Source organism: Puntigrus tetrazona, chromosome 21 (assembly GCF_018831695.1).
Source record: "Puntigrus tetrazona isolate hp1 chromosome 21, ASM1883169v1, whole genome shotgun sequence".
Lineage (NCBI taxonomy): Eukaryota > Metazoa > Chordata > Actinopteri > Cypriniformes > Cyprinidae > Puntigrus > Puntigrus tetrazona.
In genome coordinates, this window is record NC_056719.1 from 18,850,359 (window position 1) to 18,866,210 (window position 15,852).

The window sequence follows — 15,852 nt, forward strand, 5'->3', positions numbered from 1 at the left end:
ACATTTTTATAGCAAGTGTTTTCTTTTTTATTCATCTTAAAGTTATTTTAATGTTTTAGTAGCTTTTTATACTTACAGACTCCTGCAGTTTCTTCACAAATAGAGAAACAATGTCACATAATTTTTTAATGTACTTCATTAAGTTGATAACAGTTGAAATATATCTTTCTTTTTACCTATAGGGTACAGTTCTGTTTAAATCTATATGATAAACTGCTTAGGTCCAAAGTAATCTGAAATTGACTGAAACTGATTGCAAAACAAGTAAAGAGTGTATGATAAAGTGTGTTGTATCTGGTCGGGTGTGATGATAGTCATCTGTCAGTCCCAGCGCTGGTTTAATCGCTGCAGCGCAAACGGTTGTGATTGGTCCGTTCTGTGCAGCGCTGAGTAAAGTAACAGATGTCAGCAGCGTGTCTGCGTCAGTCTGAACATTAAAACAACGCTTTCAGACGCTGATTTGAAATTAAAAGAGTGACGACTTGAACCAGATGAAGTATTATTTATGTTTATCTCGTCAGATGAATTCTGTCCTTCGCTGTCAGTTCAGCTCCGTCTGCTGCGCGCAGCTCTCAGTGCGCATGCGCGTTATCCTTTTGATTTCTTAATATTTAATATCAATGGGTGACGCTGATTTCTAAAGCATCTCCTATAATTACGAAGAAAGCTTCGGCACGTTTCCCGAACGGCGAGGTGGACGTCGATCTCTTGTGTTTTATTCGACGAGCTTCGATCAGAATCAGTCAGAATTCATGCGAAGCACCAAAATGGGACAAAAATGTCACATTTAACCCTTTCCTCTCCAGCGTCGACATTAACGCGAGGTACAGTCCCCGATCATCTCTTAAAAACACGCTGTTTCTGTAGCTGTGCATGCACTGAGACGTGTTTCCTTCACACCTGACCTTGTGTTGGGTTTATTAATGTTGATATTATTATTATTTGGTCACGCTGTTGTTTGTTGGAGAGCGAGAATTAAAGGGCTTTGTCGTGTGTGACAGCTGTGAGCCTTTATAGTGTTCATGTCACAGATACAGCTATGCATGCTAATGTAGTCCTGACTGAATATTATCAGAGCTTTCTGAAACACACACACACACACACACACACACACACACACACACACACACACACACACTTCATGAAGAGCTCCAGCTGCAGAGTTTAACACCAAACACTTGAAAATCCGAGAGTTCAGTACATGACTGTATGATGATGATGATGAAGATGATGAAAGTTGATCATTCTGATTGATTTTTAAGGTCACTGCACATAAACAGACTAATAAACTAATAAATACAGTACATTAAGACAACTGTTGTCTAGTAGTACCATTTTGTTTGAATATGCAAATATGACATGACATTAAACATGCACGTATTTGTCTATATATTTTTATTTAAAAAAAGGCTCAATATAGGATAAAGCAAGGGTCATAATTATTTTGTTTTAAATTATTTAGATTTTTGGTTATAATTATTTCAGAATTATTTTGTTTTCGCGTTAGCGCCCGACCGCCAGTGGGCGGGGCCTAATCGAAAAAGGTTGCTATTCGTCGATGTCTAGCTCTGAAGGCGTGTTTATGCAAATATCTGTGACCCTATGACATCATCTTGCCCCTTAGACCCAAACGAGTCATTCTGGAACTCAATTAAATAAACGCTTTGTTTATAATGAGCAGGATGTTTTAATGGTGCAAAGACTCTTAAATTGAGATACAACTATCTGAAAAATCTAAATATTGAGAAAATCACCTTTAATCACCTTAATTAAAAATTATGTTTACCTAAAGATATTTACTAAATATCTCCAAGGAACATGATCTTAATATCCTAATGATATTTGGCATTTTGTGTATTATTGTCAAATATAGCAGTGCTGCTGAGTGTGTGTGTGTGTGTGTGTGTGTGTGTGTGTGTGTGTGTGTGTGTGTGTGTGTGTGTGGTCTAAATCATTATAAAGGGAACTTAATCCGCTCTCTCCTGGTGTCTGTCTGCAGAAGATGATGCGTCAGGGGCCCGGGGCCGGCAGTGATTTCTGTGTGGACAGCAGGCCGTCGTGTTTAGCCGAGGACGGGAGACTCTCGCCGAGTCACTTTGATTTGTGCCCCACCAAGTTCTATCAGTCTTCTCCTCCTCAGCGTCCCCGGCAGATGTGCTTCGCTTACCTGCCTCCTCCGGCCGTCCTCAAGCCCACGCCGTGCCGCGAGGAGCCGCCGATGTCCCCGGGGCCCGCCTCCGCCCAGGCCAGCGACAAGAGCGGCAGCTCCAAGAAGAAGAGCGCGTCCGGGAGGTCTGGGAAACGCGGGCGTCCGGCGGGCACCACCAAATCAGCCGGATACAGAACCAGCACAGGCAGACCTCTGGGCACCACCAGGGCCGCCGGCTTCAAGACCAGTCCGGGCCGGCCCCTGGGGACCACCAAAGCCGCGGGGTATAAAGTGAGTCCGGGTCGCCCGCCGGGGAGCATCAAGAGCCAGTCGCGTCTGAGCAAACTGAGCTACAGCGCCTGCAGCGGAGCGGCGTTTCCATACAGCGTCATGCACAAACCTGGAGCCTGCGACGCCGCCCTGAAAGAGGAGACTTCCACAGAGTAACCCACAACACACCACATGTGCTCATACTCAGTCCAACATCAGGATGAGTTTGTTGCTTCAGCCGATCCGGAGAAATGTCTCAGCAGCGGTGGATGCCGTCAGAAAGAGAGTCTGATAAAAACATCAGAATAATCCACAGCCCTGCAGTCCATCAGGGACCATCTGGAGAAGACAGAAGATCAAACCAATCCAGAGTTAAGAGTCCTGATCCGTGATAACTCTTCCTTTCGTCTCTCAGATCGAAATACGGCTACTGTTTTGGCTCGTAAGCGCTGCTTGATCTGTGCTAACTCTAACTTCTTCGATGGAGAAAGAGTTATTATGGATCATGAAGTGGTATACTTGAGTTAAAGATCCTCTTAATGCTGAATTAGTTTGATCTTCTGTCTTCTCCAGACTCTCATTCTGACGGCACCCATTCACATCCATTACTGAGACACTGATGCAGAGACACATGACTTTTATTTTGACTGAATTATTAATGTGTTCATGTGAACCCTACGCCTCTTTCTCCGAAGTGATCTGAACACACCTAGCATCCTAATATTAGGAGAATTAATGAGGCCCTTATTAAAGCTGGAAAGAACGTTCTGACCTCTTGTGACACAGTGTTGATTTTTCAGTGAATGAACCCTTTAATGTTTGGCTCAGTGTTTTCTGTGTGTGTTTCATTGATCTTGTATTTTCTGTCTCTCGTCTAGAACCCCAAAAATGCTGTTTCAAGCGCCGCCGTTCCTCCTCAGCAGCTTCCCCGTACGAAACCAAAAAACCCCTCCGCCGCTCAGCGTCATGCCGTCGGAGGCCTTCTCCGCGGCCAGCGTGTGTCCAGACGGCGGTCAGTCGAGAAACGCTCTGCCGGTACCCATCCACAGCGCTCTGCCATCATACTCCTGAACTCGTCCGTCTCTCACACACACACACACACACACACGCACTGGACTCTGCTGACCGTGTCTCCCTCCTCTGAAGCTGTAAATACGTGTCCGGCGCTCTGTGGTCACTCTGAATGTCCATTGCATGTCATGTTGGGTCGTCCGTGGGCTCGTTTCTTAAGCTTGATTCACATCGTGACACAATAACGAGTGCAATAGTTCCACTGAAGCGTGTTTCTCTCATTCCAGCACTCCACCAAAGAACTCCAGCAGCTCTAAAGCGTGTGTGTGGTCAGGGGCCCGTGACGGGGGACACACGTCGGTCACCACACATCTTGTAATAGTTCCTTTTGTATCGTATTTATTACTCTGATTCTGATGATTATTGTTGGTGTGGGAATGCTGTCAGCATCTTGTGAACAAGTGATGTAAAAATCTTCTTATGGTTTAATATCACGACGACTGAGATGAGTAGTGCGTAGCCTGTTAGTAGCATCGCGTGCCGTTAAGAGCAGGTTTATGTTCAATATTTGTTACATTCATATAATCGGTGACGTAGGCTTTTATTTTTTCCTTGTTTACTTTGTAATACAGTTACAATATGACGAAATACATGTTTGTGTATGTTTTATTAAAATCTAACTACATGAAGGAAGTCTTAATCTATTTATGCATTGTATGCCAATAACCTTGTTTTTATTTTGCTTTAAACGTTTTAAAGAGTACAATGTGAACAACAGCAGGCCTGCATATAAGAAAACAAGAATAGCCCATATTTCACAAAGAAATATATCCCCTTGATTTCAGTTTTGCTTTTTAATGTTGATTTAAGGTTTTGATCTTGACATCAAAGCAGACACTTTTAACCCCGCGCCGATCAGTCAGTTTTATTCATGTGTTTAGAGAAGGTCAGCTGTTTCTGAAGGAGTTGTGGTTGATGTGACTGGATGGTGAAATCAGGCTGGGTTTGATGGAACCACAAGCACTTCCTGGCAGTGTTGGGTTGAAGGTGATGGTTCTTCATCCAGTAAGAAAGGACTGATCCACAAGCGGAGATGTTCTCGTCAGATCAGGATGGAAGGAGAGGAAAGGTTGAGTGTCATCAACACATGATGTGAAAAGAAGAGAAGTGGTCTGAGTTAGATCACCTCACCTCTCCAAGATGATTTATTTTACATTACATAAAGAAGTGTTAATTAATGGGTGGAGTGCAGCGCGTCCAAACGGCTCAGACTATAATAACTCTTCACTTTACTCAATTTAATTCGTTATGCGGTTAAACACAAACCGCTGATTGGTCCATCCGCAGAAGCGCAGAGAAAAGTAACAGAAAGCATCTCTGGCTGGACCAATCACAGCGGTTTGTGTTTAAATTGAGTTAGTGCTCAGATTTCAGCACAAAACCGTACCCCGGCGTAAATAAAAAACTTTATTATAGACAGAAATTATTAGTCGACTTGTTTCGATGTATTGCCGATAAAGCGTTGTTGAAATCGAGCTGTTTGCGTGACCCCGCTCGCTCGCCGTAGCTGCGCCGGAACCGGAAGCCTTTACCTCTTGAGTCCATTGAAAGAAAACATCAACATCGACGTCCTCACGAATCATGCGCCGGGTCTGAAGTCTCTGGAATGGCCTCAGCACCGGACCGGCTCCTCGGGGTGGCGATCTGGCTGATTATCGCCGGACTCGTGCGTCTGTCAGACGGAGGTGAGGTTATAAACACGACACCCGAAACACCGACACGTCCGCCGGCGGCCTCACGGTCTCTGTGTTCCAGATGCGCTGGACGTCACCGGCCCGTCGGACCCGGAGCAGCTGGAGCAGCTGGCGGGAGAAGCGTGCTCCGAGGGCCGCTGCGAGCCCGAGCCCGAGCCGGAAGCGCCGCTGTCCGGAGAAACCCCGAGCCACAACCTCACCGAGACCAAGACCTTCAAAGTGAGCTGCGATCAGCGGAACATCAGCGGCGTCGAGCTCTTCTCGGTGCAGATACTCAACTCCTCTCAGGTGGATCTCTTCTGCTCTCCTGAGCCACGGGTCTCAAAATACATTAAACACTGAACTAAAGTATAGTGATATTTCACGCTCTTTTTATTGTGTTTTCTTTGGTGAGCAGAAGTGTTTCTTATACTAAATGCTTATTATTATCAGATTTAGTCTGTGTGTTGCTTTATAAACACTATAGTGCGTGTAACTGCTTTACTTTGACTCTCTAGTTAATCTTTACATTTACACATTTAAGAGACAGTTACAGATAAGGACAAGAATTCAAATCAACAGAGGAACAGTGAAGTGTAAATATTAGCCTAATAATAAAGTAAATAAGAAGCAAATAGATGGAGTAAAGCAAGTTAGTGTTAAATGCTCTTTATTTAAAAAAATCACAAGAATAGAGGACGCTTAGATAAATAGAATTAGAGTTAGAGGATCAAGTGAAGATGGAAGAGATGTATTTTCTTGAAGGAGACTCTTCTGTATTGTAATACAACACGTGGGGGCGGGGCTTAGTTCTGTGCCTCTGTGGTTGATTGGATGTTGATGTGTGGGGGCGTGGCTCTTTAAAGACCGTTCAGAATAACTTTGGCACCTGATCTCGGCAGGACCTGATGGAGCTCCTGAATGCTAACAGCTCCGAGTGCTCCTTGGTTCTCTTCTACACCACGTGGTGTCAGTTCTCGCGAACCTCGCCCCTCACTTCAACGCCCTGCGCCGCGAGTCTTTCCCAGCATGCACTTCCTGGCTCTGGACGCGTCCCAGCACAGCAGGTGGGTCCGTGACGCTCTCCTTGGTGGCGTGGGCCGCTGAGATGTTTCTGTCTTCATCACGTCTGTGTTTCTCTTCAGTCTCTCCACACGCTTCGGCACCGTGGCCGTCCCCAACATCCTGCTGTTTCAGGGAGCCAAGCCCATGGCCAGGTTCAACCAGACCGAGCGGACGCTGGAGACGCTCAGCTCCTTCATCACAAACCAGACAGGTGTGGACCATCATCATCATCATCATCATTCAGGAGCAACCCGTCCTTGACCACGGACCTAACTTCATTCACATTTAGTCTTTTATCCAAAGGATACATAAAGTGATTCATCTTAAAGAGACAGACAGAGAGGAAATGCAGGAGAAACCAGAAAATTTTAATTAATATATTCATTTATGTTTAAATGAAATATACATTTAAATTTCATTTATATTTAAATTTTCAGTATTCTATGAAATATTATATATTACTATATAAAATTATTACATTACCCGTTGCTGAAAAACACACATTAATATGCAAATTAAATGTCGTTTATAGATACATTGTATATAAAGAGAAAACCTGTTGATGGTCATTTCACACACGTTTTTAAGAAAGAAAAATGGTATATGATTCTGAGGATAATCTTTAAACAAATATCTTTATACATGTCTTTTTTTATAAATTGAGGCCCGATGTCCTCAACCAAGTACATAGCATAACTTATGGATGAAATGTATATATTTTTTCAGTTACATTACCTTTAATGCTAAACATCATCAAAGACATTAAAAATAAATTTTTTTCGATTTGTCTTAAGATGTTAACTGTAAAAAAAAAGTACTGTTTATATTATATATATATATATATATATATGTATATGTATATGTATGTATATGTATATATATATATTATATCAAAAATATATTCGAATTTGAAATTGATATAATGCAACGTATTTAGATTGTAATGTTCCAAATTTGATATAAAAATACGGGGCTTCCTGTGAGACTTTATTTATGTCTTTATACCTCAAACATCCACCGGGTGTCATCCAAACTACATCGATTTTTTTTTTTATGCATTTTTGTGACACAAATGTCTAGATTTCTCTATATCACTAAATAATCACTAACTATGGAATCTTGAGACGTTTCTGGTGATAGGCTTTTTGTCTAGATTCTAAAACGTTATTGATGTTGTAATACGACACTTGACTCCACCCACTAAAGGGGAGGAGACCGCTGAGAGATGTTAGTGTGTCTTTTCCATGGTAACGCACAGGATGAAATGTGGCAGTGTTTCTGTGGTGAAGTGATGTATTCCATGCTTCCCTCCGTCCTCTAGGCTTTGAAGCCGGTCCGGATCCGTCTGTTCTGGAGGAAGACCGCTCCGGACCTCTTCCCGCGCTTCCCGTCAGAGGCATCGACTGGCTCTTCGTGTTCTCGGTGCTGTTTATATCCGGCTTCACGCTCTACGCCATCCTCTGCTCAGACAGCATCCGCTGGCTCATTCCAGGACAAGACCACGAGCATCAGGACTAGACTCAGATCTCACGCAGGAAATGAACCACTGTGAAGAATCTGCTCGTTCACTTCTGTTCTTCTGTCAGCTTTTACTGGACTTGGTTTAAAACAGCAAAAGACCAATTCAAATGCAAAACTCGTGCCTGACGTACATAAACACGGCTCAGAATGAAAGCACAGGGAGGTCGTGTGATCTTAATGTACTTGGAAGGAAGTAATGGATCCCCCACAATCCTTTGCACTGACAGCAGGTCATTAAAAGAGCCAGTGCTAAACGACTCTATTTCATAACGAGCTACATTTTTTTGTAAATGGATGCTACCTGTACTGCATTAATAAAAAGTAAGTTAATATAAAGACTTTTAATATATTTTTTCCGCGTATAGTATTTAGGTGCTGCAGAAGGAGACCTTAATGAAGACACACAGCATCTGGTTCAGCGTTTAATCCCAGACATGAAGAGACCTTTACAAACTCCTTTTTTGTGAAAAGTGATAATGTTCTGGGTTAACGTGTTTCTGCAGCCGTGAAGAGGTTTATAAATCTCAGCCACTCTTCAGTAAAAGACCACAGACCAGACATCATTATCTGAAAGATTAATAAAAAGGACAATAATTGCTCAAAATACTGTTAGGAAAATCTGGAATGAGGGTCCAAGGATAAAGAAGCTCTTAGCTATGCATATTACTAATCAAAAATTAAGTTTAGATATATTTACGATTGCAAATGTACAAAATATCTTTAAGGAACATCTGCTTAATATCCTAATGATTAAAAGAAAAATCATTTTGATGACGGCTGTGCTCCAGAGACACAGATCTCATCAGATTGTTGTATTTGTGTTCTCATTACAACAGACACTTAACAGAGTTATTTGAACAGTTACTCAATGGTTTTATGATGCAGCTGCCGTTGGATGTATATGTATCCCTGCATGCACTGCGTCATCCATCCGGTCAGTACTGTGACATTCAACTGCTTTATTCATTCTGTGTCCACTCAACAAAACTCAGTAATTGTGAATTCACATTTAAATACTAGACACCTTAAAATCTTCGTCATATCTTTATGTCAACGTGCAGTCATCATCATCATCTGACGGTACAAACAAGTAAACGGCTCTGGTCACGTGACCACATGTACTAAGTAAACACGTGCACACTCCACAGCCTCTATCTGCAGGAAGGGCACTAAAACGGTAACATTTTTAGAACTTTAAAGAAAAAATTACGGTCCCTTTGTAATCGGAGCTGGATTATAAGGGGCCTCCGTAGGGTGCAGGCTGTGTAATTGTGATCAGGCGCGCCTGGGGCAGCCCTGCAGTGGCTATGAGCTGGTTAATGTTTACTCTGACCTCTGGCCGCCGATGGCCGAGCGCTTTCACTAAACTAACCCGCTCTTATCAGTCTGCTGACGGCGGCGCGGGGAAAATGGTAAGATTTTATTCTCTTTTTCGACCGAGATTTGAGAACGCTTTCTTTCGCGGCTGTGCGTGAGTGTGACGTCGACAGCTGCTCGACCAATCAGCGGCGTCCTTGGACGCTAACACGATCTAGCATTTAGCAGCTAATCAGAGAAATAAAACCTGTCTTTCCCAGAAAGAGAGGCAAGGCGTGTTTGTGGGTTTGATGGAGTAAAATACATGTGGAGTTTGAGACATAAGTCGCGTCCCGAAAGAACCAGTCAGCAAACCGCGCCATCTAGAGGACGCGCGCGAAACCGCATTTAAAGAGACAGAACTGTTTTCTTTTGAAGGTTCTTCGCTTCCTGCTGCGCTGATGATGATTTTGTTGCTTTATTTTATTTTTTGGTTTTTATTTACTCTGCGTTATTGCGACCTGTAAAAGATTATAATATGCTAATTAAAACTGCGGTGAATAGTTTTTTTCTCTCTTTGACTGGTTTATAACCCTGTTCATCGTCAGGTGGCGCAATACATCTGTTATAAACGATAGTGCTGCTGCCTTATGTGTGTGTGTGTGTGTGTGTGTGTGTGTGTGTGTGTGTATATGTATATGTATATATATATATATATATATATATATATATATATATATATATATATATATATATATATGTATATGTGTGTATATATATTACTACACAGGTAGTTTATTGCAATGTGTATAGATTATTGCAGTGACAGTGCTGTGTAGGAGGCTGATTTATGAGATGATGATGATGATGATGATGATGGTATGTTGTGTCCAGGCCGCAGACTGGCTGTCCTCCTCCGAGCGAGAGCAGCTTCTCCTGGAGCTCAGGGCCACTGGATGGGTGGAGGTCGAGGACCGAGACGCTCTCTACAAGGAGCTGCACTTCAAAACCTTCAACCAGGTGAGCAGCTTCCTGTTTAACTCCTCAGGGTTACCAGCTCTGTGTGAACAACAGTGACTGGACTCAGAAGCGTCTGTAGATGTCGCTGTCTGCTCTTCTTCTCCTGGATCCAGAGCTTGAGCTGCTGTTCAGGTTCATTGGGCTCCAAATGACTTTTACAGAACCGCCTCGAATCCCTCTCACTCTTTATTAGATGCAGGTGTAAACCAAGCACTTTTACTGGAGCGCTTTTCTCAAGCCCTTGTTGAGGAGCGTGTGCTTTGATAGAAAAGACAAAAAACAATACTTCTATACATTTTCTTCTGCTCACCGAGGCTGCGTTTATTTGATAAAAAACAGCGGTTTTCTCTGTGAATGTGTGTTAAAGTGTGATTTATTTCAGCATCATTCCTCCAGTCTTCAGAGTCACATGACCTTCAGAAATCAGAATAATATACTGACTTCCTGCTCGAGAAACATTTCTGATTATTAGCAATCTTAAAAAAAGACATATTTCTGTAGAAGCGGTCTCTCTCTCTCTCTCTCTCTCTCTCTCTCTCTCTCTCTCTCTCTCTCTCTCTCTCTCTCTCTCTCTCTCTCTCTCTCTCTCTCTCTCTCTCTCTCTCTCTCTCTCTCTCTCTCTCTCTCTCTCTCTCTCTCTCTCTCTCTCTCTCTCTCTCTCTCTCTCTCTCTCTCTCTCTCTCTCTCTCTCTCTCTCTCTCTCTCTCTCTCTCTCTCTCTCTCTCTCTCTCTCTCTCTCTCTCTCTCTCTCTCTCTCTCTCTCTCTCTCTCTCTCTCTCTCTCTCTCTCTCTCTCTCTCTCTCTCTCTCTCTCTCTCTCTCTCTCTCTCTCTCTCTCTCTCTCTCTCTCTCTCTCTCTCTCTCTCTCTCTCTCTCTCTCTCTCTCTCTCTCTCTCTCTCTCTCTCTCTCTCTCTCTCTCTCTCTCTCTCTGTCTCTCTGTCTCTCTCTCTCTCTCTCTCTCTCTCTGTCTCTCTCTCTGTCTCTCTCTCTCTCTCTCTCTCTCTCTCTCTCTCTCTCTCTCTCTCTCTCTCTCTCTCTCTCTCTCTCTCTCTCTCTCTCTCTCTCTCTCTCTCTCTCTCTCTCTCTCTCTCTCTCTCTCTCTCTCTCTCTCTCTCTCTCTCTCTCTCTCTCTCTCTCTCTCTCTCTCTCTCTCTCTCTCTCTCTCTCTCTCTCTCTCTCTCTCTCTCTCTCTCTCTCTCTCTCTCTCTCTCTCTCTCTCTCTCTCTCTCTCTCTCTCTCTCTCTCTCTCTCTCTCTCTCTCTCTCTCTCTCTCTCTCTCTCTCTCTCTCTCTCTCTCTCTCTCTCTCTCTCTCTCTCTCTCTCTCTCTCTCTCTCTCTCTCTCTCTCTCTCTCTCTCTCTCTCTCTCTCTCTCTCTCTCTCTCTCTCTCTCTCTCTCTCTCTCTCTCTCTCTCTCTCTCTCTCTCTCTCTCTCTCTCTCTCTCTCTCTCTCTCTCTCTCTCTCTCTCTCTCTCTCTCTCTCTCTCTCTCTCTCTCTCTCTCTCTCTCTCTCTCTCTCTCTCTCTCTCTCTCTCTCTCTCTCTCTCTCTCTCTGTCTCTCTCTCTCTCTCTCTCTCTCTCTCTCTCTCTCTCTCGTGTCAGTCTGTATTATCTTGAGTCACAGCAGAGCTGTTCTTGGCAGCAGTTGAAGTTTTGATCAAAATGATTTCTTTCACAAACAATCAGATTGGTTAAAATGTTTCATGTGCCTCAGAAAACCACTAACTATCCCATCAGTCTCTGTTTCGCTGTCTTTTGTTCACGTTGTTTGTCTCAGGTTTTTCCATTCTTTCTCTCTTTTAAGTGTATTTCATACTCGTTTTGTCCTTCATCGTCCTGGACTTTAGACGTTCAGGATTTCTGTGGGTCTTAAAAAGTAACAAATTAAGGCCTAAAAGCAGAAAGTCTTGAATTCATGGAGTCATGGCGCTGCAGAAAACCCCAAAACAGAACAGTGTTTTTCCTCGTTTTTGTCTTGTTTTATTTGAAGAACAATAGTTGTCTCAGAGCATCCGAGTTCTGCTCAAAATCAATAGATGCGTCAGTGTTTTTTTTAAGAGACGACAAACCCTTTTGACTTTCATATGATTTTGGTGACCGCAGTAAAGTCCAACAGAGAGCCATTGATTTAAATGGTCAAACTATGATGCATGTCACTGCCGACATTCAGAGGAAAGGCTGCACATTTAGGAGAGCATTATATCTAGCTGATTGGCAGCTGTTGGCATCAGGGGAGCCGGGGCCCCTGAGAGGAGCCCTAATCACACTCATCTATGCTCTGAAGCATCTGACGCTGCGTAGCCCGATCTGTGTGTGTTTAGGCCGCTAATCTGTAATGTGTCTGGAAGCGCGGCAGGGAATGCCACCCCGACGACGTCCACATGGGCTCATCCAGTGCTTTATGACAATCATGCCGTAATAACAGAAAATGCCCCTAAAGTGGCGTGAGGGGAAACGTGCGGCGGTGGTTCTGATTATTGGAGATGAGGGCCTGTAACATGTCAAGACTAATTACCTGCTCCTGACAGAGCGAGGCGTCGCTGCACAATACAGAGCAAACAAAAGAGCCCAGAACCTCGTCCTTGACCTCTCTAGGGCCCATTAGACCGCTGTTTAATATTGAGCAACACAAGTTTGTGCTTGTCTCAGCTCGGTCTCGTGAAAACGCATATAATAAACCTCAAAATAAAATAACAAAACGCGTGCATGCGACCCACAACAATAATCCTACCCATCACGTAACATCAAGTCTTCGTATCTATACTACGACTTTTCCTTTTTATTTGGCGTGCTATTTATACGCACGGGTTTGTGATTCAGAGCTCGGTTTGAAGCGCGTTCCCGAGTCAGATCGAACCGGACCGACTCCGTAATCAAAGCTTATTTTGTTGTCACACACTAACTTGTTATTTTCTTGCCTGCCAGAAACCAAACGTCAAAAAGGAAATGTTTTGGCGATCGTTAACATGCCCTGCTATTGAATAATTGCCAATATTCCTAATGAAAGCTGAGCAAAAGCAGACCGCGCTCTTAAATTGCCAAAGGAGTCGAGTTGCAGGATTTTGTCAATCACTTTAAATGGATAACAGGACGGTTTGCTTGATAGCCGGTTTGATAAAACAGCCAATTGTGTTACATCATGTGTTCCCCCAAATTACTTACAATATACGACACTCGTAATTTCCTCCTCCTCTTTTTTTTTAAACTACTCCTGTTTCATTATCAGAGCGTTTGGCCAAGCCCACAGATTTGTCTGCGAAGGCTTGTGTACAATGGCGGTTCAGTTGACTTAATTAGCAAAGGAAGTATTTAAAGGCTTAATTGAGATTGCATTGGGAAATTGCTCTGAAATAGCCAGTGCGTTTTTTTTTTTTTTTTTTTTTTTTTTCGCAGGCGGTTTAGCTGGAGTGAGATCTGACCCGCTGGAATAACCTCTGATTGGAGGACGCAGTAACTCAGTCATCCTCCAATCTTTGCTCGGCTAAACATCTGAGCTCACGCACTCACGCTATTTAGATTAAGACTTCCTATGTGGAGATTTCTAAACTGAAACCATTGCTGCGCTGGACTCTGCATCCCTGTCTCTGTTTGCCAAAGCTGTTCACAATGTCCCGGTGTGTTATTGCATATTATTAAAAATAATGTATTCTCAGGGACTGGCTTCACAGTTAATATGCAGCTTTTTAACCCTCTGCTGTTTCTAATTCAATTTTGACGAGGAGCGTTTATTTATTACTTTGTCGGAACGGCGCGAAGCACGGTAGAGGTTTTGGCATTCTCTTTGTGAACACACACACAGGATCACGGACGTGACTTGAAAAGGTTAAATGGTCCTGAAAGAAACGTGCGTCAAAAATGATCACAATGGAAATGAATGGCAAGCGTATTTCACTTAGTGGAAACGTTTGGTCCCGTGCCCGAAGAAAACCTCATTGTGAGCCCGTTGCTTTCGAGACGTCAGATGTGGAACAACACTTGATTTTCAAGCAGTTTCGGAGTAAAAAATGCTTTGGAAAATAGTCCTTTTAAGTAACTCATAAAAGTAGTTTTAATGCATTAATTATACCATATGCTCTCATGAAGAATTGTTCTGATACGCAAGTATTATGTTTAATCATCAGAAAGTATAATGCATTAAAAACACATGATAAACTTTTTAACTTTCGTTATATTTATTAATGAAAATATATAATGCATACACCCTTTTAAAGGTATTCATGAAGTAAAACCTTTTTTTCATCTAAAATTTGAAAGTAGTGCATTTTTTGTGCATTTTCATAACAATAACTTAAACAAACCTAAGGACTATAACATCTATATATTTTTTAGCTTCAATTTTTTCCTTTCTCTCTTTTTTCACAATAGCAAAAATCTGACAAGTGTCTTCTTTAAAAGAGACGAACTTAAGGTTGTGCTCGCTCAAGATTTATGACAGTTCATGTTGTAAATTACATTTTCAGGTCTGTGCTCAAACATTTATAACAGGTACGACATAAACGCTTCAGTCCCGGGAAAATATACCCCTAAAATACAAAATGTTAATTAAAAATCACATTACCAAAGTATAATAGTTCATTCATTTCATTGAAATAAAAACACAGTCATTTTTGGTTCTGCGCTATTTTGCGTCGATCAGCTAATAGTCGAGGAGAACGTGTCTAGAGTGAAAGCGGTGCTTAAACCGAGTGCTAGTTGAGTTAAATGAGTTCAAATCTTCCAGCGCTGCGTCTGTTTTCTTTTCCTCAGGCGTTCGGCTTCATGTGTCGAGTGGCTCTACAAGCAGAGAAGATGAACCATCATCCGGAGTGGTTCAATGTTTATAACAAGGTAATAACTTCAAACCCAGCCACATATTTCTCACTGTTGAGCAGCAGTTTATAATGTTTTTCCGAATGTTTAACATGAATAGCCCGTGTTTAAAGTACATGAGAGGCCACACGCATCAGGCCTTTGAAAGCGGTGCGTCTGCACGACAAACAATCGCACTACGTAGTGCACTAGCTCACATTTCATGTCAGCTCGAGTGAGAAAAGTGGAGTGAGTGCTGGTAAAACAATCCTGACGATCTGTAGTGGAAATTTTCTTTGTGAAATAAGCAGTAGTGGTTTGGTAAATCGGCGTACTGTGAGGTAGGTGGACGTCTTCATGAAAGGACCAGCTTGGGCTGGGAGAGATACCGTCAACATGAGTAATAAAGAGTAGAGGCCCCCAAACAGAGCCCTGAGGAACACCCCTAGTGATCTGCCAGGGCCTGATGTTCTGATTCTGACTGTCTTTCAGGTCCAGATTACTTTATCGACACATGACTGTGGAGGACTGTCGAAGAAGGACGTTCGATTGGCCAAATTCATTGATAAGGTGGCTCTGTCCCTGTAGAGGCTGAGAATGTGTATTCATCAATACGTCAAATATTTTGTGTTGCATTCCCAAAAAAGGGAAATATATAATTTGTTAATTCACACACCCGTGTCTGTTTTAAATAATCTTTCTTATTAGAATCTGTATGATTTTGTTAAGTGCATATCAATCAGATGTTGGCTAGTAGATCCATGTCATGTTCATTAAATATCTGATTCAATTTGAAATCATTTGTGTGTATTTTTAAATATAAAAAATTACATAACTAATTTCTCATAGTGAAAACTCAAGACAGTAATGAATGTCTGATAATTGGTATATGCAGTAAATATCTCTCCGTATGGATTCAGACTAAACCTATATAAACGATAGGAAGTATAGCTGCAACTTGCCTGGAAAAACCCAACTAGAAAGAGCTTGGTTAGCTGCTT

The 15,852-nt window shown here is 42.5% G+C and overlaps 4 protein-coding genes across 5 annotated transcripts in view; 3 read left to right on the forward strand and 1 right to left on the reverse strand.

Annotated features, from left to right (window-relative positions):
- The window catches only part of LOC122326397 (GTP-binding protein SAR1b-like), a 167,116-nt gene that overhangs the window by 98,999 nt on the left and 52,265 nt on the right, over positions 1-15,852 (reverse strand). The window lies entirely within an intron of this gene.
- LOC122326422 (UPF0461 protein C5orf24 homolog) lies at positions 505-4,119 on the forward strand. Its single transcript, XM_043221289.1, has 3 exons — positions 505-824; positions 2,000-2,592; positions 3,298-4,119. The coding sequence occupies exons 2-3, from the start codon at positions 2,003-2,005 to the stop codon at positions 3,488-3,490; spliced, it is 783 nt and encodes a 260-aa protein (XP_043077224.1). The 5' UTR covers positions 505-824; positions 2,000-2,002; the 3' UTR covers positions 3,491-4,119.
- LOC122326421 (thioredoxin domain-containing protein 15-like) lies at positions 5,000-8,085 on the forward strand. The gene is given in 7 exon segments (XM_043221287.1): positions 5,000-5,175; positions 5,246-5,472; positions 6,066-6,138; positions 6,141-6,172; positions 6,175-6,230; positions 6,309-6,439; positions 7,550-8,085. Coding segments are annotated over 7 exon segments (795 nt in total). The 5' UTR covers positions 5,000-5,096; the 3' UTR covers positions 7,747-8,085.
- Positions 8,880-15,648, forward strand: LOC122326425 (pterin-4-alpha-carbinolamine dehydratase 2-like). Of its 2 annotated transcripts, XM_043221292.1 has the most exons (4): positions 8,891-9,161; positions 9,940-10,065; positions 14,810-14,890; positions 15,344-15,648. In XM_043221292.1, the coding sequence occupies exons 1-4, from the start codon at positions 9,057-9,059 to the stop codon at positions 15,437-15,439; spliced, it is 408 nt and encodes a 135-aa protein (XP_043077227.1). In that variant the 5' UTR covers positions 8,891-9,056; the 3' UTR covers positions 15,440-15,648. The 2 variants fall into 2 exon arrangements, with proteins under 2 accessions (XP_043077228.1, XP_043077227.1); XM_043221293.1 differs by lacking the exon at positions 14,810-14,890 and having other exon boundaries at positions 8,880-9,161.